Source organism: Lepidochelys olivacea, assembly GCF_965140295.1.
Source record: "Lepidochelys olivacea isolate rLepOli2 genome assembly, chromosome: 3".
NCBI classification, from domain to species: Eukaryota; Metazoa; Chordata; order Testudines; family Cheloniidae; genus Lepidochelys; species Lepidochelys olivacea.
In genome coordinates, this window is record NC_140413.1 from 1,034,937 (window position 1) to 1,061,893 (window position 26,957).

General features: G+C 62.8%; 1 protein-coding gene across 1 annotated transcript; it reads left to right on the forward strand.

Moving 5' to 3' along the window:
* Nucleotides 1–1,692: 1,692 nt before the first annotated feature.
* TRIM54 (tripartite motif containing 54) lies at nt 1,693–26,957 on the forward strand. Its single transcript, XM_084625052.1, has 10 exons — nt 1,693–2,118; nt 3,942–4,114; nt 7,312–7,483; nt 7,986–8,081; nt 19,138–19,371; nt 19,772–19,794; nt 21,095–21,219; nt 21,811–21,918; nt 26,212–26,250; nt 26,748–26,957. The coding sequence occupies exons 1-10, from the start codon at nt 1,951–1,953 to the stop codon at nt 26,756–26,758; spliced, it is 1,149 nt and encodes a 382-aa protein (XP_084481178.1). The 5' UTR covers nt 1,693–1,950; the 3' UTR covers nt 26,759–26,957.

Below are 26,957 nucleotides of genomic sequence, written 5' to 3' on the forward strand. Positions count from 1 at the left end.
AACAGGAACAGACACATGTTGCTCATTTCCTGGCTTGTTGCTAGTGTCCCCTCGCCTTTGCCTCCCTGCGCCACTCCCCTGCCACCACCCAGCCCTCCTGCCTTCTCCCGGAAAACCCACCTGCCCCATCTCCCAACCCCCCGCTGCAACCTGCACTGTCCACACCCATCATTTCCCATAAACCCCTTGTCACGGCGTCCCCGGGCGATGCTCTGGACCTGCTCCCCATGAAGTCAGGCAGGACTCTGGGGGAGCCTCCTCTCTGGGAGCAGCCTGTCTGCAGGGCAAGAAGCTCATCCGGCTTCCACCTACCTGGCTCTGACCTTGGAGCATTCAGCCTCCTCTGCCCCTCCCTGTGCTTCCTACAGCGAGTCCGCTCAGGCTGGGTCCTGCGGAAGCCAGAGGGTCCTGCCCCCAACTTCGTCGTCAGACGGGACTCTCAGCCAGCCAGTAAAACAGAAGGTTTATTAGACGACAGGAACATGGTCTAACACAGAGCTTGTAGGTGCAGAGAACAGGACCCCTCAGCTGGGTCCATTTTGGGGGCAGTGAGCCAGACAACCAGGTCTGCCCTTCTCTCCATGTCCCAGCCAGCCCCAAACTGCCTCACCCTCCAGCCCCACCTCCTCTGGGCTTTGTCCCTTTCCCGGGCCAGGAGGGCACCTGATCCCCTTGTTCTCTAACCCTTTAGCTCTCACCTTGCAGGGGGAAGGGCCCAGGCCATCAGTGGCCAGGAAACAGGGTGTCGGCCATTCTCTGTGTCCAGACCCCTGCACACACCTGCCCTCCAGGGCTCTGCAAGGACCATACACCCTTATCCCACCCCCTATACTTAAGAACTGCCTAGGGGAAACTGAGGCACCCCCACACTATTCAGAGGAAACATTAAGAACAGTCCCGCTTCCTCACACCCCTGCTCCCACACTGCCCTCGTGTGCATGCTGCCCCTGCCCCAAGGTACCTGCCTCTCTGACACCCCCCTCAGGCCTCCAACTGTCCCCTTCCTTGAGGTGGGATCCTGCAACCCCCCTCTCTCCCTCCCTCCAGACGGCTAGTGCTTGGGTGACGCAGGCGAGCTGTGCGGGAGGTACCAGCGCAGTGGCCCTGGCGTGTGGCACAGAGTCACCAGGAGCCCAGGCCGCTCCCCTGCAGCGACGTCAGCCCCTGAACCTGGGGGGCTGCAGATGCTCCCACCCGGCAGGCCTGGAGTCACCGGCACGCGCTGGGGGCAGGTGCACAGGCCCTGGCTTGCCTTGGCCTGGCCACCCTCTGCCAGCTCTCCCTGCGGGACCTCGCGGCCTGGCCTGCGAGCAAATCTGGGCAGGGTCCGCGGCTGCGGGGGCCGCTCCCCTTCCGGTCTCTGCCCCTTCCCCCCCCAGGCCTCCTGCGGGCCTCCCCGGGACAGCACCGCAGAGCCACTGGCTGCGATGGGGAGGAGCACAGGGGCCTGCCAGGACCCAGCGTCACCAGCCGGGCCCGGTGGAAGCCGCGGCCTCCAGCCACTGCCCGAGCGTCTCCCGTGTCCAACCAGGCCCAGGAGCCAGCGGCTGGGTCTCGGAGAGCGCCTGGCCCTCCGGCTGCCCCTGGGCTCCGCGCTGGAGCCAGGCCCCGCCGAGGCAGCAGTGTGACTCAGTGTCACCCGACGCCGCTGACAGCTGCAGATAAAATTGGCTCTGGGATTCCACGGGGCCCACGTGGCCCGGCACAGAGGGCTGCTAAAATTAGCACCCGTGCTCACCGCTGGGGCTGGGGCCGCGGCCGGAGCGGGCAGCGAGTGCAGACGGGCAGGGCAGCGGCTCTGGGGCAGGCGGACGCAGGGAGCTAGGGGCACCGGTGGGGCGAGGGCAGGCCAGGGCCAGGCAGCCAGCCCAAGGGGAGGCCGGGGCCGAGCCGGTGGGAGCAGGCGCGGGGCACAGGGCAGGGCTGCGGGGGCAGTGCTGGGCCGCGGGGATGAACTTTGCGGTGGGCTTCAAGCCCATGCTGGGGGACTCGCACAGCATGGACAGCCTGGAGAAACAGCTGATCTGCCCCATCTGCCTGGAGATGTTCAGCAAGCCCGTGGTCATCCTGCCCTGCCAGCACAACCTCTGCCGTAAGTGTGCCAACGACATCTTCCAGGTGAGGGCGCAGCCGGGCAGGCTGGGCGAGAATGCAGGGCGGTGGGGGGAGAGAGAGGCTATGGGGGATGGGAGGGGATGGGGACTACGTGGGGGGGCTGGGAGTGGCACTGGGGGATGGGATGGGGACTACGTGGGGAGCTGGGAGCAGCACTGGGGGATGAGTCGGGGGCTGCGTGGGGGGCTGGGAGCGTCACTGCAGGATGGGATGGGATGGGGACTACGTGGAGGGCTGGGAGCAGCAGTGGGAGATGGGATGGGGGGGTTGTGGGGGGGGCTGGGAGTGGCACTGGGGGATGGGACGGGGGCTGCATGGCTGTCTGGGAGCCGCACTGGGGATGGGAGGGGATGGGGACTACATGGGGGGCTGGGAGCAGCACTGGGGGATAGGATGGGGGGCTGTGTGGGGGACTGGGAGCAGCACTGGGGGATGGGATGGGGGCTGAGTGGGGGACTGGGAGTGGCAATGGGGGATGGGATGGGGGCTGCGTGCGGGGCTGGGAGTGACACTGGGGGATGAGAAGGGCGGTTGTATGGCGAGCCAGGCTGTGCTAAGAAACTTGTCCCTGGGATTTTGCTCCCCACTGTGATTACTGGCCCCCACCCCCGCAACACTCTCATCCACCTGCAGAGCCTGGCCAGAGTCGGTGTCCCATGTCCGGCCCTGCAGTGGCCCCCAGCCTTGTCTCCCCTCTATGCAACTCCCCACCCCACGGCTGGTCGGGGAGGGGGCTCTGTGGTTTTCCGCAGCTCCTGGCACTGCCTGTGGCCTCCTCACAAGCCTGCACGTCCCATCTCTATCTCCAATAGCAATTGGCCTCCGCCCTGGGCTCCTGCCGAGCGCCCGGTCTGGGGCTCCCAAGGGCACCCTGGGGACCCCGCCTCTGCAACCCCCTCCGGAAACGTAGAATCATGGAATCATAGAATATCAGGGTTGGAAGGGACCCCAGAAGGTCATCTAGTCCAACCCCCTGCTCGAAGCAGGACCCATCCCCAGTTAAATCATCCCAGCCAGGGCTTTGTCAAACCTGACCTTAAAAACCTCTAAGGAAGGAGATTCTACCACCTCCCTAGGTAACGCATTCCAGTGTTTCACCACCCTCTTAGTGAAAAAGTTTTTCCTAATATCCAATCTAAACCTCCCCCACTGCAACTTGAGACCATTACTCCTCGTTCTGTCATCTGCTACCATTGAGAACAGTCTAGAGCCATCCTCTTTGGAACCCCCTTTCAGGTAGTTGAAAGCAGCTATCAAATCCCCCCTCGTTCTTCTCTTCTGCAGGCTAAACAATCCCAGCTCCCTCAGCCTCTCCTCATAACTCATGTGTTCCAGTCCCCTAATCATTTTTGTTGCCCTTCGCTGGACTCTCTCCAATTTATCCACATCCTTCTCGTAGTGCGGGGCCCAAAACTGGACACAGTACTCCAGATGAGGCCTCACCAATGTCGAATAGAGGGGAACGATCACGTCCCTCGATCTGCTGGCAATGGCCCTCGCGGGGCTGTGGGTGGGGCTGGTGTGGGGCTGTGGGTGGGGCTGGTGTGGGGCTGTGGGTGGGGCTGGCTGGGCTATTGGAGGGGCTCACTCCTCTGAGCCGGGCAGCGCTGGCCCCTGGGCTGCCCCCGTCGCGGCCCAGCCCTGGCCTGGCCTGAGTCTGACTCTGCCCTGCCCTTCCCCTGGGCGCTGCTGACTTTGTGCCAGGCGCCCGGGGCCGGAGCCCGGAGGGGAACCCCAGGCTGGGTGCCCAGGTCTGGGCGGGGGTATTGGGGTCTCCCCCATGGCCTCCTGGCCCTGCCCCCTGACTCGTGCCCGTTCCCTGCCAGGCGTCCAACCCGCTGTGGCAGTCGCGGGGCTCGAGCTCGGCGTCGTCGGGGGGGCGGTTCCGATGCCCCTCCTGCCGCCACGAGGTCGTCCTAGACCGGCACGGCGTCTACGGGCTGCAGCGTAACCTGCTCGTGGAGAACATCATCGACATCTACAAGCAGGAGTCCAGCAGGTGCGGGCAGAGGCCCGCCGAGGGCCTGGGTCTGCTGGGGCCGGGGGGCCAAGGGCTTGGGGGCGTGGAAGATCTGTGCAGGGGGGTCTTGAGGGGTCAGGGAGGGGGCTGAACGGGGTTTTCCTGAGGGCGTGGGGGCGATTCCAGGCTGTGCAGGGCGGCTGTGGGGCACACGGAGGAGCGGGGGGGCCCTGTGGGCCAGTGGGGGGGCTGAGTGGGGTTTTCCTGAGGGCGGGGGGGTGATTCCGGGCCGTGCGGGGCGGCTGTGGGGCACACGGAGGAGGGTGGGGACCCTGAGGGCCGACGGGGGGGCTGAACGGGGTTTTCCTGAGGGCGGGGGGGTGATTCCGGGCCGTGCGGGGCGGCTGTGGGGCACACGGAGGAGCGGGGGGGCCCTGTGGGCCGGCGGTGGGGCTGAGGGGGTTTTCCTGAGGGCGGGGGGGCGTTTCCGGGCCATGCGGGGCAGCTGTGGGGCACACGGAGGAGGGTGGGGACCCTGAGGGCCGACGGGGGGGCTGAGCGGGGTTTTCCTGAGGGCAGGAGGTGATTCCGGGCCGTGCGGGGCGGCTGTGGGGCACACGGAGGAGGGCGGGGGGCCTGTGGGCCGGCGGTGGGGCTGAGTGGGGTTTTCCTGAGGGCGGGGGGTTGATTCCGGGCCGTGTGGGGCGGCTGTGGGGCACACGGAGGAGCAGGGGGGCCCTGTGGGCCGGCGCGGGGGCTGAGAGGGGTTTTCCTGAGGGCGGGGGGGTGATTACGCGCCGTGTGGGGCGGCTGTGGGGCACACGGAGGAGCGGGGGGGCCCTGTGGGCCGGCGGTGGGGCTGAGTAGGGTTTTCCTGAGGGCGGGGGGCGATTCCGGGCCGTGCGGGGCGGCTGTGGGGCACACGGAGGAGGGCGGGGGGCCTGTGGGCCGGCGGGGGGGCTGAGTGGGGTTTTCCTGAGGGCGGGGGGGTGATTCCGGGCTGTGCGGGGCGGCTGTGGGGCACACGGAGGAGCAGGGGGGCCCTGTGGGCCGGCGCGGGGGCTGAGTGGGGTTTTCCTGAGGGCGGGGGGGTGATTCCGGGCCGTGCGGGGCGGCTGTGGGGCACACGGAGGAGCGGGGGGGGCCTGTGGGCCAGTGGGGGGGCTGAGTGGGGTTTTCCTGAGGGCGGGGGGCGATTCCGGGCCGTGCGGGGCGGCTGTGGGGCACACGGAGGAGCGGGGGGGCCCTGTGGGCCGGCGGAGGGGCTGAGTGGGGTTTTCCTGAGGGCGGGGGGGTGATTACGCGCCGTGTGGGGCGGCTGTGGGGCACACGGAGGAGGGCGGGGGGCCTGTGGGCCGGCGGGGGGGCTGAGTGGGGTTTTCCTGAGGGCGGGGGGGTGATTCCGCGCCGTGCGGGGCGGCTGTGGGGCACACGGAGGAGGGCGGGGGGCCTGTGGGCCGACGGGGGGGCTGAGTAGGGTTTTCCTGAGGGCGGGGGGGCGATTCCGGGCCGTGCGGGGCGGCTGTGGGGCACACGGAGGAGCAGGGGGGCCCTGTGGGCCGGCGGGGGGGCTGAGTGGGGTTTTCCTGAGGGCGGGGGGGTGATTCCGGGCCATGCGGGGCGGCTGTGGGGCACACGGAGGAGCAGGGGGGCCCTGTGGGCCGGCGCGGGGGTTGAGTGGGGTTTTCCTGAGGGCGGGGGGGTGATTCCGGGCCGTGCGGGGCGGCTGTGGGGCACACGGAGGAGCAGGGGGCCCTGTGGGCCAGTGGGGGGGCTGAGTGGGGTTTTCCTGAGGGCGGGGGGGTGATTCCGGGCCATGCGGGGCGGCTGTGGGGCACACGGAGGAGCAGGGGGGCCCTGTGGGCCGGCGCGGGGGCTGAGTGGGGTTTTCCTGAGGGCGGGGGGCGATTCCGGGCTGTGCGGGGCAGCTGTGGGGCACACGGAGGAGTGGGGGGGCCCTGTGGGCCAGTGGGGGGGCTGAGTGGGGTTTTCCTGAGGGCGGGGGGCGATTCCGGGCCGTGCGGGGCGGCTGTGGGGCACATGGAGGAGCGGGGGGGCCCTGTGGGCCGGCGGTGGGGCTGAGTAGGGTTTTCCTGAGGGCGGGGGGGCGATTCCGGGCCGTGCGGGGCGGCTATGGGGCACACGGAGGAGGGCGGGGGGCCTGTGGGCCGGCGGGGGGGCTGAGTGGGGTTTTCCTGAGGGCGGGGGGGTGATTCCGCGCCGTGCGGGGCGGCTGTGGGGCACACGGAGGAGGGCGGGGGGCCTGTGGGCCGGCGGGGGGGCTGAGTAGGGTTTTCCTGAGGGCGGGGGGGCGATTCCGGGCCGTGCGGGGCGGCTGTGGGGCACACGGAGGAGCAGGGGGGCCCTGTGGGCCGGCGGGGGGGCTGAGTGGGGTTTTCCTGAGGGCGGGGGGGTGATTCCGGGCCATGCGGGGCGGCTGTGGGGCACACGGAGGAGCAGGGGGGCCCTGTGGGCCGGCGCGGGGGCTGAGTGGGGTTTTCCTGAGGGCGGGGGGGTGATTCCGGGCCGTGCGGGGCGGCTGTGGGGCACACGGAGGAGCAGGGGGGCCCTGTGGGCCAGTGGGGGGGCTGAGTGGGGTTTTCCTGAGGGCGGGGGGGTGATTCCGGGCCATGCGGGGCGGCTGTGGGGCACACGGAGGAGCAGGGGGGCCCTGTGGGCCGGCGGGGGGGCTGAGTGGGGTTTTCCTGAGGGCGGGGGGGCGATTCCGGGCCGTGCGGGGCGGCTGTGGGGCACACGGAGGAGCAGGGGGGCCCTGTGGGCCGGCGGGGGGGCTGAGTGGGGTTTTCCTGAGGGCGGGGGGGTGATTCCGGGCCATGCGGGGCGGCTGTGGGGCACACGGAGGAGCAGGGGGGCCCTGTGGGCCGGCGCGGGGGCTGTGTGGGGTTTTCCTGAGGGCGGGGGGGTGATTCCGGGCCGTGCGGGGCGGCTGTGGGGCACACGGAGGAGCAGGGGGGCCCTGTGGGCCAGTGGGGGGGCTGAGTGGGGTTTTCCTGAGGGCGGGGGGGTGATTCCGGGCCATGCGGGGCGGCTGTGGGGCACATGGAGGAGCAGGGGGGCCCTGTGGGCCGGCGCGGGGGCTGAGTGGGGTTTTCCTGAGGGCGGGGGGTGATTCCGGGCCGTGCGGGGCGGCTGTGGGGCACACGGAGGAGGGCGGGGGGCCTGTGGGCCGGCGGGGGGGCGCGGGGAGCGGGGCCCATGCTCTGCCCGTCGCCCAGGCCCCTGCACGCCAAGGCAGAGCAGCAGCTGATGTGTGATGAGCACGAGGACGAGAAGATCAACATCTACTGCCTGACCTGCGAGGTGCCCACCTGCTCCCTGTGCAAGGTGTTCGGGGCCCACAAGGACTGCGAGGTGGCCCCACTGCCCAGCGTCTACAAGCGCCAGAAGGTACCTGGGGCTGTGTGCCACGGCCTATGGGCCAGGGACCGGGGCAGGGGGAGTGTGGCTCGGGGAGGGGGCGTGGCGGGGGCCCCGTGCCGCGTTCTCCTCTGCTGCAGTGGGAGCCCATGTGGCCGTGGGCGCCCCTGGGCTGTCCTGATCCTGCTCAGGGGCCGGCCTGGCCCATCCTTGCTGGAGCAACAGGAGTGGGGCAGCCTCACCCCCAGGTCTTTGCAATTCAGCGGCTGCCTCCCCTTCTGGGCCAGGGGCAGGTCTCTCCTCCCCAGGGGGCGCTGAGAGGCCAGAGCTGCCCCAGGTGCAGGCTCTGTGGGGCTCCTGGCAGAGGGCTGGGGAGTGGGGGGGCTGACAGGGAGCCTGCAGGACCCAGTCTGCGCTTGCTGAGCTCCCCGTGCATTCATTGCTGTGGGGGCTGCTGGCCAGGCCCCCTCCGGCAGCGTTGGGGGGGCTGCCGCCCCGTGCCCAGCACTGACCTCCCCACCCCCTGTGGCAGAGCGAGCTGAGCGACGGGGTCGCCATGCTGGTGGCTGGGAACGACCGCATCCAGGCCATCGTGACCCAGATGGAGGAGATCTGCAAGGCCATCGAGGTGAGGGGTCCCTGGGCGGCCCCCGCATGGGGTGAGAGCAGCCAGAGGCCGTGGGCAGGGGGAACTCGCCTCCTGCGGGGATTGGGAGTGGGCTCTCACCAGGAGCAGCCCACGGCTCTTCAGGGTCTTCATCAGGGACCTGGCAGCAAAGATAAAAATCCCTGCTGGTCAAATCTGCCAGGGACAGTGGAGAGGTAAATAGCCCCAGGTCAGCAAGGCCCGCATGGCTTGCGGAGCGGGGCCCTATACCTTGTAACCTAGCCAAATGCCAGGCCCTCCCACCTACGGTCACAGCCTAGGTTCCATGGGGCTGGGGGCCGAGCCGGGAAGGCAGGGAAGCGCTCCTGAGAGAAACCAGCTGGCCCAGCGTAGCCCTGTGTGATGCTGTAGCTAAGAGGGCAAGTGCGCTCCTTTGATGTACAAGGTGGACTAGCAGATGGTGTTCACTCTCCAGACAGGGACAGTGAGCTGGGATCTGGGGCCTGCTCTGCCAACGGGAGGTTAATGGACTGGAAAGGGTTCAGGGAGCAGGACAGAGGGCTAGAAAATCCGCTGGCTGCGGAGAGCCTGAAGGAGGTGGGTCTGATTCTCTCGCCAAAGAGACGCCTGAAAGGTGACTTGCTCAGGGTCTGCTCGCACCTGTGTGGGAAGAGGTCTGTGAAAGCAGACTTCTCTTCCGTCTTCCAGACAGTCTAACATGAGCCGCCGGCTGGGAGTGGGCACTACATGAATTCAGCCTAGGAACAAGGTACAGATGTCTAATAGGGAGGGTGGGACAAAGAGGGAATTTTCTGTAATATTTTTATGATGCTGGTGTGTGCCTCAGTTTTTTCTTTGTGTAGCAGTGTTACCCAGTGGTGGGAAAGGGACCGTTTGCTCTCAGGACAGGCTAAGGAACGGAGGTGGGAATGGCGTCCAGCAATCTGAGCCTGGTGGGTCATTACAAAGGACTGGCCGAGGCTGACCCCACATCAGTGGCTGATCCGATCACCGGGACATTGACACCAGACGCCCAACGCCCCAGTGGGAGAGGGATATAAGAGCAGGGAGCTGGAAGGTGTCTGGGGCAGGGCGCTCACCTGGAGTCTGACCAAGGAGGTTGGATGGAGAGACAGACAGAGCTTGAATCAAGGGGGTCACTGCAGCTGGGCTGGGCTGTAACGGTCAGTTCTCTGGGCCGCCCGAGGGGCTGCCTGGGCCATGCGCCAGGTGACCAATAAACCCGCCTGGTTTCACAGCGCTGGGTGAGTGGCCCTGCAGACACTGGGCGAGGGGCACTGATCCCTGAGGAGAGGACACGTCTCCTCCAGGGTCTGGCTCAGTTACAGTCACTGAACAGAGCTCAAGGGGTGAAACAGGAGGTTTGGAGCCCCAGAAGTTCAGTCTAAGGAAAGGAGGACTTGTGGCACCTCAGAGACTAACCAATTTATTTGAGCATAAGCTTTCGTGAGCTACAGCTCACTTCATCGGATGCATACTGTGGAAAATACATAAGACGTTTTTATACACACAAACCATGAAAAAATGGGTGATTATCACTACAAAAGGTTTTCTCTCCCCCCACCCCACTCTCCTGCTGGTAATAGCTAATCTAAAGTGATCACTCTCCTTACAATGTGTATGATAATCAAGGCGGGCCATTTCCAGCACAAATCCAGGTTTTCTCCCCCCCCCCCAAAAAAAAACCCAACCCACTCTCCTGTTGGTAATAGCTTATCTAAAGTGATCACTCTCCTTACAATGTGTATGATAATCAAGGTGGGCCATTTCCAGCACAAATCCAGGGTTTAACAAGAACTTCTGAGGAAGTGGCTGGGGGGGAGGCAGGAAAAAACAAGGGGAAATAGATTACCTTGCATAACGTATTTGGGGGAGGGGGTGGGGGGGAGAAAACCTGGATTTGTGCTGGAAATGGCCCACCTTGATTATCATACACATTGTAAGGAGAGTGATCACTTTACATAAGCTATTACCAGCAGGAGAGTGGGGTGGGGGGAGAGAAAACCTTTTGTAGTGATAATCACCCATTTTTTCATGGTCTGTGTGTATAAAAACGTCTTCTGTATTTTCCACTAAATGCATCCGATGAAGTGAGCTGTAGCTCACAAAAGCTTAGGCTCAAATAACTTGGTTAGTCTCTAAGGTGCCACAAGTCCTCCTGTTCTTTTTGCAAATACAGACTAACACGGCTGTTACTCTGAAATCAGTCTAAGGAGGTGGTGTGGCCATGTGGCCTAGACTGAAGGAAGAATGAGGCCCCCAGGGGGTCTGGCCCACTGAAGAGTCCTTCCAGAGACTGTGCCCGAGCTGAGGCCATAGCACTGATCCTGTGGAGCCGTGACAGGTGGTGGCAGAGGTGGGATCCAGGATGCACCAGAATTTTTTTTGCAATAAGTGACTTGTGTCACCAAGTGTGGGGGAGTCCAGGCCCTGCACCCCTCTTCCTGGGATTCACTGAGACTCTCAGCCAGCCAGTAAAACAGAAGGTTTATTGGACAACAGGAACACCGTCCAAAACAGAGCTTGTGGGTACCCCCAGGACCCCTCAGTCAAGTCCTTCTGGGGGAGCAGGGAGCTTAGACCCCAGCCCTGGGGTTCCCTGCATTTCTCCACCCAGCCCCAAACTGAAACTAAACTCCCCCAGCAGGCTCCCTCCTGCAGCCTCCGTCCACATTCCCGGGTAGAGGTGTCACCTCCCCCTCCCCCTCCTGGCTCAGGTGACAGGCTCTCAGGTCTCCCATCCCCAGGGCCCATTCCCAGGTCAACACCCCCTCCCTCCCCCCCGCTGCATCACATTGTCACATCTCTCCCCCCTTCGAGACTGAACTGAGTGGGGTCACTGTGACCAGTGACCTGGGGAAGTTCGGGGCCCCCTCTCCGGGACAGCGCATCCGCTATCAGGTTGGCCCTTCCCTTCATGTGGACCACGTCCATGTCGTAATCCTGCAGGAGCAGGCTCCACCTCAGGAGTTTGGCGTTGGCTCCTTTCATCTGGTGCAGCCAGGTCAGGGGAGAGTGGTCGGTGTAGACGGTGAAGTGTCGCCCGAAGAGATAGGGCTCTAGTTTCTTGAGGGCCCACACCATGGCCAGGCACTCCTTCTCGATGGCCGCGTAGTGTTGCTCCCGGGATAGCAACTTCTTGCTCAGGTACACGATGGGGTGTCTCTCCCCCTTTTCATCCTCCTGCATTAACACCACCCCCAGTCCCGTGTCTGAGGCATTGGTGAACACCACAAAGGGCTTGTCAAAGTCTGGGTTTGCCAGAACTGGGCCACTGACGAGAGCCTCCTTCAGCGCCCGGAAAGCCTCCTGGCACTGCTCGGTCCAGACCACCTTGTCTGGCTTCCCCTTCTTGCATAGCTCAGTGATGGGGGTGGCGATGGCGCTAAAGTGGGGCACAAATCTTCGGTAGTATCCTGCCATCCCAATAAAGGCTTGGACCTGCTTTTTGGTGTGGGGAGCGGGCCAGTCTCTGATCACCTCCACCTTGGCTGGTTCCGGCTTTAGGCGGCCGCTCCCCACCCGATGGCCCAGGTAAGATACTTACGCCATCCCCACCTTGCACTTCTCCACTTTTACAGTCAGCCCAGCCCCCTGGAGTTGGTCCAGCACTTGTCTAACCTGGGACACGTGGTCCTCCCAGGTCTGGCTAAAGACACAGATGTCATCAATATACGCCACGGCAAAACTCTCCATCCTCCTCAGGAGCTGGTCCACCAGGCGCTGGAAGGTGGCCGGCCCTCCCTTGAGGCCGAAAGGCAGGGTCAGGAACTCATAGAGCCCCAGAGGGGTGATACAGGCCGATTTCAGCCGGGCATCTGCATCCAGCAGCACTTGCCAGTAGCCCTTTGTAAGGTCCATGGTGGTAAGGTACCAAGCTCCTCCCAGCTTGTCTAGGAGCTCGTCCAGCCTGGGCATGGGGTAGGCATCAGATACCGTGATGGCATTGAGCTTCCGATAGTCCACACAGAACCGGACCGACCCATCCTTTTTGGGGACCAGCACCACCAGCGAGGCCCAAGGGCTGGCAGATGGCTGGATCACCCCCAAAGCCAGCATGTCCCGGACCTCTCTTTCCAGGTCCTGAGCAGTTTTCCCTGTGACTCGGAAGGGGGAGCATCTTATCGGCGGGTGCGACCCTGTCTGCACCCGGTGGACAGTCAGATTAGCGCATCCAGGCTGGTTGGAAAACAGCTGTCGGTACGGATGCAGCACCCCCCTGACCTCAGCTTGCTGGGCAGGGGTTAGCTGATCCGAGAGGGGAATTGTTTCCAGCGGGGAACCAGCTCTGGTCCCAGGGAATAGATCTACTAAAGGGTCATCTCCCTGCTCTTCCCACTGTCCACACACGGCCAACACCACATTCCCCCTGGCATAATATGGCTTCATCATATTCACATGGTACACCCGGCGGTGGTGCGCCCGGTTCGACAGCTCCACCACATAGTTTACCTCATTGAGCTGCTTGACGACCTTGAAAGGGCCCTCCCAGGCGGCCTGTAGTTTGTTCTTTCTCACTGGGATGAGAACCATCACCTGATCCCCGGTGGCGTAGGCACGGGCCCGCACCGTGTGGTCATACCAGACCTTCTGCTTCCTCTGGGCTCTGGCCAGATTCTCCCTGGCCAGGCCCATGAGTTCAGCCAGTCTCTCTCGGAAGATCAGGACATACTCTACCACTGACTCTCCATCGGGAGTGGCCTTCCCCTCCCACTCGTCTCTCATCAGGTCCAGGGGGCCCCTCACCCTCCTGCCATATAACAGTTCGAAAGGTGAAAATCCGGTCGACTCCTGGGGCACCTCCCTGTACGCGAACAGCAGGTGAGGTAAGTACTTGTCCCAATCCTGTGGGTGCTGGTTCATAAAGGTTTTCAGCATCATCTTTAGTGTCCCGTTAAACCTCTCCACCAGCCCGTTGGACTGGGGGTGATAAGCTGAGGCCCAGTCGTGCCGGACCCCACATTTCTCCCACAAGCACCGGAGCAGGGCCGACATGAAGTTGGAGTCTTGGTCTGTCAAGACTTCCTTGGGGAACCCCACCCGGCTGAAAATGGTCAGGAGCGCGTCGGCCACGGTGTCGGCTTCAATGGAAGCTAAGGGCACTGCCTCAGGGTAGCGGGTGGCGAAATCTACCCCCACCAGAATGTATTTCTTCCCCGACCGGGTTGTCCTGTTGAGAGGCCCCACGATGTCCATGGCCACCTTCTGGAAAGGCTCCTCTATGATGGGCAAAGGCCTCAAAGCCGCTTCCCCCTTGTCCCGGGCCTTCTCCACCCTCTGACAGGGGTCACAGGATCGGCAATACTGCCGGACCGTGGTAAAGACCCCGGGCCAGTAAAAGTTCTGTAGCAACCTCTGCCGGGTGCGCCGGATTCCCTGGTGCCCTGCGAGGGGGATGTCATGGGCCAGGTACAGGAGCTTGCAGAGATACTTCTGGGGGACCACCAGCTGCCTCCTGATCCCACAGGACTCTACTTCCCTTGTGGGAGCCCATTCTCGGTACAGGAACCCCTTCTCCCACAGGAACCTCTCCTGGCAGTCTCTCCTCACGGTCCGTCCCACACTGAGGTCGGCCAGGTCCCTGAGCTTCCGCAAGGAGGGATCTTTCCTCAACTCGGCCTGGAACTCAGCGGCTGGGGAAGGGATGGGGCCCGGTTCCCTCTCGCTGGCCAGGTCTGAGGCCTCAGCCTCTCTGAGCCGTGCCCCTCGGTGCTCCCTCCCCACCAGGGTAGGGTCCTGCGCCTCCGGTGCGGTACCCTCCCTGAGGTCAGGGAGCAGTGCCCCTCGCCGGCTCTGGCTATGGGTCACAACCAGGGCGGTCTGGGGCTTGCTTGGCCAGTCCTCTAGGTCTCCCCCCATCAAAACTTCAGTGGGCAAATGGTGGTGTACCCCCACATCCTTGGGGCCCTCCTTGGCCCCCCATTTCAGGTGTACCCTTGCCACGGGCACCTTAAGTGGGGTCCCGCCCACCCCTGTCAGGCTCAGGTAGGTGTTGGGCACCACCCGATCTGGGGCCACCACCTCAGGCTGGGCCAGCGTCACCTCCGCGCCCGTATCCCAGTATCCATTGACCTTCCTCCCATCCACCTCCAGGGGAACAAGGCACTCTCTCCGGAGGGACAGCCCCGCGCCCACCCTGTAAACCGAGCACCCTGAGTCCAGAGCCTCCAGCCCTCTGGTGGAGCTGGCCTGGGGTACTCTTCCCTCCTGAGCAGGTGGTAAACTGGTAGCCCCCCTTTCCTGGGTCGTCTGCCCCTCGTCCAGCTGGGTCCCTACCCAGTTAACCCTGGGTAGGTTGGGTCTGCTCAGTCTGTCCCTGAGCCCGGGGCACTGGGTCCGTATGTGGCCTCTCTGGCCACAGTGATAGCAGCTCAGGTCACGTTGGGCCCCTCGAGCGGGTCAGAGGGGCCTGACCCCAGGCATTCCCCTTGGGAGGGGGTTCTCCCTATTTCCCCGCTAGGGGGCCCTATGGTGACTCTCTCTCTGCATCGGGGGGGGGGCTGTTCTTTTGGGACTCCCCCCGGCTACCCCCTGACCGACTGTTCACAAACTCGTCGGCCAACTGCCCTGCGTGCTGGGGGTTCTCGAGCTTTTTGTCCACCAGCCACAGCCTCAGGTCGGACGGGCACTGATCATACAGTTGCTCCAGTACGATTAGGTCCAGCAGGTCCTCTTTAGCTTGGGCCCCTGCTGTCCACTTGTGGGCATACCCCTGCATCCGGTTGACCAGTTGTAGGTAGGTGACCTCAGGCGTTTTACGCTGACTCCGGAACCTTCTCCGGTACATCTCGGGGGTCAGCCCAAACTCACGGAGCAGGGCCTGTTTGAACAGTTCATAGTCCCCTGCCTCCGCCCCATCATTTGGCTGTACACCTCCACGGCTTTGGGGTCCAGTAAGGGGGTGAGAAACTGGAGCCTGTCTGCAGGGTCATAGAATCATAGAATATCAGGGTTGGAAGGGACCCCAGAAGGTCATCTAGTCCAACCCCCTGCTCAAAGCAGGACCAATTCCCAGTTAAATCATCCCAGCCAGGGCTTTGTCAAGCCTGACCTTAAAAACCTCTAAGGAAGGAGATTCTACCACCTCCCTAGGTAACGCATTCCAGTGTTTCACCACCCTCATAGTGAAAAAGTTTTTCCTAATATCCAATCTAAACTTCCCCCACTGCAACGTCAACCCTGTGCATCTCGCAGGCATTCTCAAAGGCCGTCAGGAAGCTATCTATGTCCTCCCCCTCCTTCGCTGGGCCAGGGAGCACTTATCAAAGCTCCTTGCCGTCTTGGGTCGCCCTGCACTCACCACAGCCGGGGCCCCACTGCTCCTCAGCCTGGCCAGCTCCAGTTCATGCTGTCTTTGTTTCTCCTTCTCCTGACGCTCCCTCTCCTTCCCCTCCTGCTCATGTTGACGTTGTTTCTCCTTCTCCTCCTGCTCATGTTGATGTTGTTTCTCCTCATGTTGACGTTGTTTTTCATGATCCTCCAGCTCCCTCATTTTCATCTCCCTCTCCCATTCCAGCCGCCTCCGCTCCAGGGATGGGGAGCTCCGCCGGGAGGATCCCCTACTGGCTGCTGGGGTCAGGGTGCCCTCGGTATTCGCTGGGCTTCCCCCAAACCCTCCCCCAGGCCTAGGTAGGAAGGGTCTCGGGATGTCCTCGGCAGCAGTCTGACCCCTTCCAGCCCGGTCAGGCCTCAGGGCCCACGCTGCGTCTGCCAGGCGGCTTCCCTCAGGGACAGGGATTGGGTCATCCAAGCGATCCCTCTCCTCCAACTGGGCAATCAGCTGTTCCTTGGTGGACCTCCCGATGCGCAGCCCCCTCTGCCTGCACAGCTCCACCAGGTTGCTCTTAAGGCGTTTAGCGTACATCTCCCTGCTGGCCACTCGCAGGCCGGGCAGCTTCCCACGGTTTCCAGGAAAAGCCCCTAGTGTGCCAGTCCTTCTTGAGGTCACCGACTCTTTGCCAGGGTTGAGCTGCAGACTCCTCCGCCCCTGGGACCACTCGCTGCGATCCCCCGGGGGACCCTGTTACTGCAAAAGTCCTTCTCTCTGGTCACACATTCCCAGGGGTTAACCACCCCCCGAAACCGTCACTTTCTGGATCTTCAGCACGCCTGGTCCCCGTCACTCCCCCTTCGTTTTACTGTTCCCCAGTCACTTACTGCAGGAAGCGCCGTCCACGGGGTGCAGTACATCCCACCGCTGCCACCAGTTGTCACGGAGTGTGGGGGAGTCCAGGCCCTGCACCCCTCTTCCTGGGATCCACTGAGACTCTCAGCCAGCCAGTAAAACAGAAGGTTTATTGGACAACAGGAACACAGCCCCCCAACAGAGCTTGTGGGTACAACCAGGACCCCTCAATCACGTCCTTGTGGGGGAGCAGGGAGCTTAGACCCCAGCCCTGGGGTTCCCTGTGTTCCTCCACCCAGCCCCAAACTGAAAACTAAACCCCCCCCCCAGCAGGTTCCTTGCTGCAGCCTCCGTCCACATTCCCGGGTAGAGGTGTCACCTCCCCCTCCCCCTCCTGGCTCAGGTGACAGGCTCTCAGGTCTCCCATCCCCAGGGCACATTCCCAGGTCAACACTCCCCCCTCCCTGCTGTGTCACATTGTCACATCTTGCAACAGTAAAACAAGGCTCCTTTACACAGCAAGAAAATGTGGTATAACCATGTGACAAAGTGGGACTGTTCTTAATGTTTCCTCTGAATAGTGTGGGGGGGTGCCTCAGTTTCCCCTAGGCAGTTCTTAACAATCTAGGGGGTGGAATAAGGGTGTATGATCACTGCAGAGCCCTGGAGGGCAGGTGTGTGCAGGGGTCTGGACACAGAGAATGGCCGACACCCTGTTTCCTGGCCAGTGATGGCCTGGGCCCTTCCCCCTGCAAGATGAGAGCTAAAGGGTTGGAGAACAAAGGAATCAGGTGACCTCCTGGCCAGGGAAAGGGACAAAGCCCAGAGGAGGAGGGGCTGGAGGGAGTTTCAGTTTGGGGCTGGCTGGGGACATGGAGTGAAGGGCAGACCTGGTTGTCTGGCTCCCTGCCCCCCAAAATGGACCCAGCTGAGGGGTCCCGTTCTCTGCACCTGCAAGCTCTGTGTTAGACCATGTTCCTGTCATCTAATAAACCTTCCGTTTTACTGGCTGGCTGAGAGTCCCGTCTGGCTGCGGAGTTGGGGGGCAGGACCCTCTGGCTTCCCCAGGACCCTGCCTGGGCAGACTCGCTGGGGGAAGCCAGAGGGTCCTGCCCCCCAACCCCGCAGGCAGACGTGACTCTCAGCCAGCCAGGAAAACAGAAGGTTTATTAGACGACAGGAACATGGTCTAAAACAGAGCTTGCAGGTGCAGAGAACAGGACCCCTCAGCTGGGTCCATTTTGGGGGGCAGTGAGCCAGACAACCACGTCTGCCCTTCACTCCATGTCCCAGCCAGCCCCAAACTGAAACTCTCTCCAGCCCCTCCTCCTCTGGGCTTTGTCCCTTTCCTGGGCCAGGTGGTCACCGGATTCCTTTGTTCTCCAACCCTTTAGCTCTCACCTCGCAGGGGGGAAGGGCCCAGGCCATCAGTTGCCAGGAAACAGGGTGTCGGCCATTCTCTGTGTCCAGACCCCTGCACACACCTGCCCTCTAGGGCTCTGCAACGATCATACACCCTTACCCCACCCCCTAGATACTTAAGAACTGCCTAGGGGAAACTGAGGCACCCCCACACTATTCAGAGGAAACATATTAAGAACAGTCCCGCTTCGTCACAAAGAGACACTGCCCCACCACAAGCCATTTCAGCTCTTTTGAGCATTTAACTTAACGAAAGGCTCCTAACAAAGCCCATTTCACTCGAGCTTTAAGCAATAGGGAGGAACAGGTTAACCCTGACCAGGACCCCTTAGAAAAAGGCCACAACACCTGTCCCCACCCCTCTTATCTTCCTGGCATTCGAGCTCCTGGCTTAACGAGGTGCTTTCAGCTGAGGGTGACCCCTCAATCAGGACAGGTTAAGCACAGCTCTGCTCCTCTTTATTCATACAATAAAGACAACAGCATGTCAGTCCCCCTGCATTCAGTAGTAACATGATCTGTACCCAACGCCGGACAAAGCTGATCACTTTGAGCCACACAGGTCTGTCTGCTGGATACCGACGCAGAGTAGGTGTGTTCTTGTAAATACGGTTTGCCCCTGAAGTTTCTCCCACTCTCTGCTGGCTGTCGGGAGAAATCATCCAGACCCTGCTTACAGCAGCAAAGTCCATCTTAGTGGGATCCAGGGCTTAGCGCCCTGGACTCTCCCCTCTGAGGCTCAAAGCATGAGACTGATTAGTTCCAGCTGCCTGGTCTCCTCACCCCCATTGCTGCTCCTCCGTCATTTGGCTCTTTCCCCAGCAAGCAGGTCACCTGGGCTACACCATCTCCTCCGCCTGCCTGCTGCAGAGGAGGGGGCCCGGCCATCAATTGCCAGGATACAGTGTCAGCTGTTTCTGGGCGCAGGCAGCCAGGATGGGCAGGGGTGGTGTCCCTAGCCTCTGTTTGCCAGGAGCTGGGAATGGGCGACAGGGGATGGATCACTTGATGATTCCCTGTTCTGTTCAGCCAGACCTGCCATTGAGGGGCCTCTGCAATCATCACACATCCTTATCCCTCCACCTAGATACTCGAGTAACACACAGGGGAAACTGAGGCACACACAGTATTTGGAGAAAACATTAAGAACATTTCCACTTTGTCACAGGCCAGGCATCTGTACTGGACCCGCTGGGCCCATGGTGGGGCTTGATGCAGGAATCGCTGGGGGGGGTCTCAGGCCAGAGCAGCACAGGGCTCAGGGGGGTGATCTCCTGACTCTGGAGAACAGAAGGGAACGACCACAGCGCGTCCGTGACCTGATGGCTAATCCAGCCCGCAAGTCCCGGCTCCTGGCCCGGCGCTCGACCCCTTCCTCTCCCGGAGCTGGGGAGAGAACCCCGGAGCCCTGGCCCCTTTGCTCCTCCTGGAGGTCAGGGGACCGGGCGGGGGCTGGAGGAGGGGTGGCCCCGAGCCCCTGCAGTGACGTGGGGGCGGCTCCCCCCACAGGAGAACAGTCGGCGGCAGAAGCAGCATCTCTGCCAGCGCTTCGACTCCCTGTGCAGCTCCCTGGAGGAGCGTAAGAAGGAGCTGGTGCAGCGCATCAGCCGGGAGCAGGAGGAGAGGGTGAGCCACGTGCGCTCCCTCATCCGCCAGTACGGGGAGCACCTGGAGATCGCCTCCAAGCTGGTGGAGTCGGCCATCCAGGCCATGGAGGAGCCCCAGATGGCCGCGTACCTGCAGGTCTGTGCGGGGCGGGGGAGTCTGGGCAGAGGAGGGCAGGGGAGGGGCTTCTCCACACTGGTACCTGGCCACGCCGTGGGCACCATCCTCCCGGAATAAGGACCTGGGCCAAGGGCTCGGGGGCAGGGGCCTGCTAGGCCACGGGCGCCTGTGGTTGCCTCTCTGCCCCCAGCCAGGAGGTCCTGCTTGGCTGAGTGGTAAAGCCCGAGGGCGGATCATGCTGCAGGCTGCTTGGAAAGGAAACATGGTCTTGAGCCTGCCCCCAGCCAGAGCTGGGGCCAAGGCCAGCGCCAGCCTGCAGGCTGGTCGAACAGGGCCCTGGGCTCAGGGGCTGGTGGGGGCTGGGCTCCAGGAGCAGGTGCTGATGCTAACCAAGCTCTCTGCCTCTCCCTCCCTGCAGCAATCCAAGGAGCTGCTTAAAAAGTAAGTCTGCGGGGGAGACAACAGGAGAGAGAAACCTCTGGTTGGAGCCCATCTCTGTAGGGGTCAGGGGTCCTTTGGGCAGAGTCATGGATCCACGGGGCCGGTGCTAAGCCCCCAGCCTGGGAACAGTCTCTGGGAGGGGCCTGCAGTGACCCAGACCCCCGGGGTCTCGCTCTTCCCCCAGGGTGAGCCACGTGGTCTCACCGCCTCCTGAGACTGGGCCCCTGGGGCTGCAGCCCCCCTGCCCCACCCTGGGAGCCCTGGGCAGCGAGTCTGGGACAGACCCTGGGGGAGACGTGTCCTCTCCTCAGGGATTAGTGCCCCTCACCCAGTGTCTGCAGGGCCACTCACCCAGCGCTGTGAAACCAGGTGGGTTTATTGGTCACCTGGCGCATGGCCCAGGCAGCCCCCGGGCGGCCCAGAGAACTGACGGTTACAGCCCAGCCCAGCTGCAGTGACCCCCATGGTTCGCACTCTGTCTGTCTCTCCATCCAACCTCCTTGGTCAGACTCCAGGCGAGAGCCCGACTCCTTCCAGCCCCCAGCTCTTATCACCCGCCTCGCACCTCCCAGCCCTTCATTCTCCAGGTGGGGGGATGCTTCTCATCTCCTGCCGAGAGGTGGGGCCAGGTGTCCATTCCTGGCAATTAGATTTGCCATTGTTGCCATAGATTCTCCATTGATATGGGGTTGGCTTCAGCCAGTCCTTTCCCAAGGACCCATGGAGTCCCAGACACCTGGGTGCCATTCCCATCCGTGCCTGAGCCTGCCTGGAGGTGCCCAGCCTCCCCCACCCTGGGTAACAATGCATCATACAGGGGAAACTGAGGCACACATAGGCTTCATAAAAATATTACAAAATATCCCCACGTCCTCACAGGCAGGTTGTCCCACAGCAGTTGCCATGGGGCTCTCACACACCTGCCCCCAGCAGCCTGCGCTGCTGTTGGGGATGAGACACTGGGCTGGACGGACCTTGGCTGGGATCCCATGAGGCGCTGCCTGTATCTGTGGGAGGGTGTGAGCACAAAAATCCTGCCCCACAGCTCCCTGCCAGCCCTGCCCTGGACTCCCCTTCCCCAGCTCTGCTGGTGCCCCAATCCTGACCCGCAGCCCTCTGCTGCCCCAGCCCTGGGCTCCCCACACACAGCTCGGCCAGGGCCCCCAATCCCAGAGTGGGGTGGTTGGTCGGGCTGTGCGGGGGTGTTGTGGAGTCACAGGCCCGGTGCTCTGCAATGGCTCTGAAGGAAGAAGTCAGGCCAGATTTGTGAGGCTGAGATGCCCCTGGCTCTGCCTGGCAGGATCACAGACATGTCGAAGGTGTCGATGAGCAGCCGCCCAGAGCCTGGCTACGAGAAGATGGACCACTTCTTTGTCAATGTGGACTACCTGGCCGAGATGCTGAGAACCATCGAATTCCAGACAGGTGACCCAGGGGCGCTGCAGGGCGAGGGGGATCTGGCACCGGCAGGTCGCCCTGGGGCCATGGTGCAAGCCCCTGTCCTGGGTGCTGTGCGGGGTGGGCAGAGCTGCTCCTCAGCCCACATGTCCATCTGTGTGTCTGTCTGACATGCAACGAGGCGAGGGCAGGGCTGGCGTTAGCTGTATCAGGGACCCCCCGGGGAGGGGTGTGGGGCCCAGGGTGTACGGGCTCCCTAAGGGGGTGTGGCTGGCTTGCAGGTGGGGGGCTGGGGTACAGAAGGGGGTGGCAGAGCACTGATCTCAGCCTCCTGGGGCGGCTGCCAGCACGGCCCCTCCCCAGCAGTGGGTCCTGGCTTCTGCCCCTCTCCACGCGCAGCTAGCTATGTGCTGGGGGCAGGATGCCTGGCAGGGACCCCAGGACTGGCTGAGCTGGGTGCAGGTGGCATGGCCAGAGCCTCCCTTCTGGCTGCTCCAGGCCTCTGCCCTGCTGGGCTCTCTGGGGAGGCCTGGCCAGGGACCCTCAGTGGGGAGGGTGGGGCAGGCTTGGCCCCCCCCCGGTGCGGTTGCTGACTCTGGGATTCCCTCGCTCTCCCAGACTCGCTGGGTGAGGACGACTCGGACGGGTTTGCAGGCGGGGATGGAGGAGATGCTGGAGCCGACGAGGACAGGCCAGAGGGGCCAGAGGCGCTAGAGGAGGCCGAAGGTGAGTGACTGGGGTGAGGGACAGTCCCCCCGGGCCACACGCGGGTAACAGCCTCCTCCTGCTGTTCAGAGACCCCCAGAGCCCCGGCTAGCAAGGCCCATGACCATGTGCTCTGCCCCCTGTCCGACCCGGGCCCGAGACTTGCCCCAGAGCAGAGCCGGATGCACTGATTGTCCAATGGCTAATTACCTCCCCGTTAAACGCCGACCCCCATCGCCAGTGGGAATCTGTCCCGCTTCGCCCTTCCTCCACCTGCCCGCAGAGCACCTGGTCAAGGCTTGTTCCCATGGAGGTGCTGCCAGAGCAGGGCTTCTCCGCCTGGGGTCGGGACCCACAGTCGGCCCTGGGCTGTGCCGCAGGGTCGTATGGCAGCTCCTGTCCCACGGGGCTGGCTGTGCTCCCATCCCTGCTCCAGGCACTGCAACCTCTTGGTCCCTCCCTGCCAGGGGCTACGAGTCTTCCTAAAGGTGGGGGGGCCACGAGGCCCCCTCCATGGCCCCGCCCCTGCCCTTCCTCTTCCCCCGAGGCCCCCCGGCCAAGCCAGAAGCTGGAGCTGGGCCAGGGAGGCTGGGCCCCTTCACCTGCCCAGGGTGGGGGAGCCAAGAGCAGCCTGTAGCCTGTATCCCCGACCCCCGGGCCCCCCGCCCAGGGCAGGTGGAGGGTCCGCGGCTCCCCACAGCTGCTTGCGTGGCTCTTACCCTGACCTGGCTCCGGCTTCCAGCCTGGCCGGGGGGTGGGTCCTCTGGGGCCCAAGAGCCGCAGCTGGACCATGGGGCGGGGACATGGGCCAGGGGCTGCTCTCGGCCCCCCTCCCTGCCCCGGGCAGGCAGCAGGTCCGTGGCTCTCCACAGCTGCCTGGGCTCCACGGGCTGCTTTTCCCCGGCCCGGGCTCCAGCTTCCAGCTTGGGGGCAGGCCTCGCGGGGGCGGGGGCGAAAAGCGGACAGGCCAGGCTCCTCGGGTCCCTGCCCCACTCAGGTTTGGCCCAGACGTCATGACGACGGCAGTCAGGGTAGGCCGGGTTCCAGTGGCTGGTGCTGCCATCCCCGTGATCCAGGGCACAGCTCCACTCACGCCAGTTTGGGCGGGGCCAAACCTGAGCGGCCCTACCACCCCGAGGTGCAAGGCCCAGGGCAGAGAGCCAAGCCCAACCCCCGCACAGCACAGGAGCTGGGCAGGACCCAAGCCCCCTGAAGGGGCAGGACCTGTTCAAAACCACCCCAGGGCCCCCACCCCCAGACTAGTTACTGGGTCGCGACATTCACAGATGGGCCTTGAGCCCACAAAGGTGGAGAAGCAGCCACTGCTCTAGGCTGGGATCACATCACCCCTTAGACCCTCCCTTTGTCTCATTTGAGCTCCTGGTGTGTCACTGAGGCAGGTTTCTAACCCTTCGATCATTCCCACGGCTCTTCCCTGACCCCTCTCCAGTTCCTGATCTCACCCCCGGGCTCTTAGTGCTGGGGCCGGTCGGCCGATCTCGGCAGGGGCATGTCTCTCTGTGACGGGGCTGCCCGTGGGAGCCAGCTGAGGTCACTCAGTCAGGGTGAACTGCAGACAGACCGGGGCGGGCAAACCCCAAACGCTGGTGGATATTCCACTCCTTAGAGTTACCCAGCCAGCCCAAACCAGCTTCTCCAGCACCTCCCTGGGTACTTAAGACATCCAAACAACGCAGTGCCCTTAAAGTGCCCAGCCGCAGGCCTCCGTCCAGACACACACGTCAAACATAGGATGCTAAATTCTGAAAATCTTATTTCATCACACAAAAGAAAAGGTTCTCCTGACCCCAAAGGACCAAGCCCCAGACCCCGGTCAAATGATAACTCAGATCTTACCCCAAATACACGCTTACCGTCAATCCTTAGTAACTAAACTAAAATGTATTAAAAAAAAGAAAAGAGCGCGCGTGCTGGTTAAAAGATCAGTATACAGACAGACTTGAGTTCAGTTCTTGAGGTTCAGATGCAGAGCAGAGCTGAGCTTGTAGTTGCCAAAAGTCCTTTTAGAAATAGTCCACGGGTTACAGTCCAATGTCCATGTTCAGGGTGACTCCAGTCAGTGACTGGGGATCTCAATCCTTAAGGCTCAGGGTTTCCCCCTCCTGAAACCCAAAGCAGATCTGAGATGAAGAAGGATCATGTCCCAGGGTATTTATACATTTCCAGCAGCCCCTTGGCCTGAGAAAACAATCAGCTTCACTTTCCTTCTCCCAAACATCCTGGCAATTAGCCCAGGGTCATTTATCCATTAACAGTTCAGATACCGGTTACCACAACCTTCAAAGAGCCATATAGACAATAATACTATGTCACTCCAGTGTCTTCCTAAATGTTAATATTCCTCTTTTGATCTTTGAATCAAAGCCAGAGCCATAGACAAGACTTGTTTGCTGACATCACAAGACCTGAGCACACAGCTCCCCTTCTCTCTCTCACAATGCCCGCTGCATTTCACAGCTCTGTTCATTTACAGATCCTCCTAACCAGTCTTTACAGTCCGGCCCTGGGTCAGGTCAGTCTGGGAGTTCATTAACTCTTTCTGGCCCTGTCACCTTTCCATGAGCTATTATATTACACTCACAATGTCACACTGTCATGGACCCCCCAGGGCCGGCCCCAGCCTGTGAACAGTCTCAGGGAGGAGCCCTTCGGTGACCTAGACCCCCCTGGGGTCTCGCTCTTCCGCCAGGGTGAGCCACGAGGCCTCATCACCTCCTGAGACTGGGCCCCTGGGCCTGCAGCCCCCTGCCCCACCCCGGGAGCTCCAGGTAGCAAGTTCAGACCCTGGGGGAGATGTGTCCCATCTGGGGGAGCAGCACCCCCCCTCCAGCATCTGCAGGGACACCCAGCCAGCGCGGGCAGACAGGCGGGTGTATCGGTGGCCTGGCACACAGAGAAGTGGTTCCAGCAGAGTCCGTTCTGGGCAGCCAGCGCCCAGCCCAGCCGCAGCGACCCCCGGGGTTCAAGCTCTGTCTGGCTCCGGCTCGCTCCTTGGTCTGAGCCCCGGGCAGTGCTTCCAGCAGCCAACGCTTATCCCCCCGCCTGCCTGTTGCTCTCCGCTGGGGAGTGGTGTTCAGCTGCCCTGTGGAGAGGTGGGACGTGATCTTCTCCCCCTTGGAGCAGCCACTGTTGCCTCTGGTAGGGGGCCTGGGCAGTTCTCCCCCTGCCCTGAGAGCACACAGCCCTTTTCCAATGTCATGGAGTCCCTGGGCGATGCTCTGGAACTGCTCCCCATGAAGCCAGTCAGGACTCTGGGACAGTCTCCTTTCTGTGAGCAGCCTGTCTGCAGGGCAAGCAGCTCACATGGCTTCCACCTTCCTGGGTCTGACCTCGGAGCATTCAGCCTCCTCTGCCCCTCCGTGCGCTTCCCACAGCGAGTCTGCTCAGGCGGGGTCCTGGGGAAGCCAGAGGGTCCTGCACCCCAACTCCGCAGTCAGACGTGACTCTCAGCCAGCCAGTAAAACAGAGGTTTATTAGACGACAGGAACATGGTCTAACACAGAGCTTGTAGGTGCAGAGAACGGGACCCCTCAGCTGGGTCCATTTTGGGGGGCAGGGAGCCATACAACCACATCTGCCCTTCACTCCATGTCCCAGCCAGCCCCAAACTGAAACTCCCTCCAGCCCCCCCTCCTCTGGGCTTTGTTTCTTTCCCGGGCCAGGAGGTCACCGGATTCCTTTGTTCTCCAACCCTTTAGCTCTCACCTTCCAGGGGGGAAGGGCCAGGCCATCAGTGGCCAGGAAACAGGGTGTCGGCCATTCTCTGTCTCCAGACCCCTGCACACACCTGCCCGCTAGGGCTCTGCAACCATCATACATCCTTACTCCACCCCCTAGATACTTAAGAACTGCCTAGGGGAAACTGAGGCACCCCCACACTGTTCAGAGTAACCATTAAGAACAGTCCCACTTCGTCACATCCACCCGCTCAGTAATGATGCAGCACAGAGAGGAAACTGAGGCACACACAGGGCTCATAAAATATTACAAGAAATGCCCCCTAGTCCCAGCCTGACAGCCCTGGGGCCCGCACGGGTCAGAGGCTGCGACTTGGGCCACACGGAGGTGGGAGGGGCAGGCGCGGCCTACACTGGGGGTCTGGCTGGAGGCCATGCAGGCCTGAGCCCAGGGCCCCACGCACCTTCGCTCCCCCACTGCTGGGCCCCACTCTTGGCCCACCACTGACTGGGTCTGGGTGCTGGGCAGCGGGGGCAGAGGGGGAATATTCAGGGAGGGGCAGATGCAGGCAGCCTCCCTCTCCAGCTCACCCGCCCTCTCGCTCTCCCTCCCTAGCAGTGGGGCCCAGGCAGAAGCCATCGAGCTCCCCGCATGGTAAGTGCCATTCCCGGCCAGGCCCCCACTGGGCTGAGGCGCAGCCGGGCCAGCCTGGGGGTGGGGGGCCCTACACTGCGCGCAGCTGACGTCCAGCTGGAGGTCCCAACCCACAGGGGAGGGTGTAGTTGGGGGCAGGAGCTGATAAGATGGCAAAGGCCATGGGGAAAGGGGGGCTACAGGTTGAGTGGGTGGAACTGCAAACTCCCCAGCAGGGAGATGGGTGCAGCCGGGGGTGTGTCTCCCGGGGAGCCAGAGGCCTGGCTGCTCAGACGCTTAGGAACCAGCCAGGGGAGAGCCCTGTAGCCCCGAATGTCAGGACAGGCCTGCCCCAGACCCTGCCCAGACCCTGCCCTGGCCTGGCTGGGATGGGAGCCTCCAGCCCTTGCCCACCAGAGCCCCTTCCATGTGCCTGACCCTCTGGGATCTCAGCCAGTGCCAGCCCAGGGGACTCCAGCGGAGGGGGCAGGTGCTGATTCCCACTCTCCCCACGCCAGGTCAGCACTGAGAGCCATGCAGGAGGAGCCCACGAGTGAGACCTCCAGGACATGGTGTCATCAACAACTGATTCCCCCAGCCGAGACTCTGCATTCCTGGCCCCTTCTCCCCTCGCCAAGACCCTGCGTTCCTGGCCCCTTCTCCCCTCACTGAGACCCTGCGTTCCTGGCCCCTTCTCCGCTGGCCGAGACCCTGCGTTCCTGGCCCCC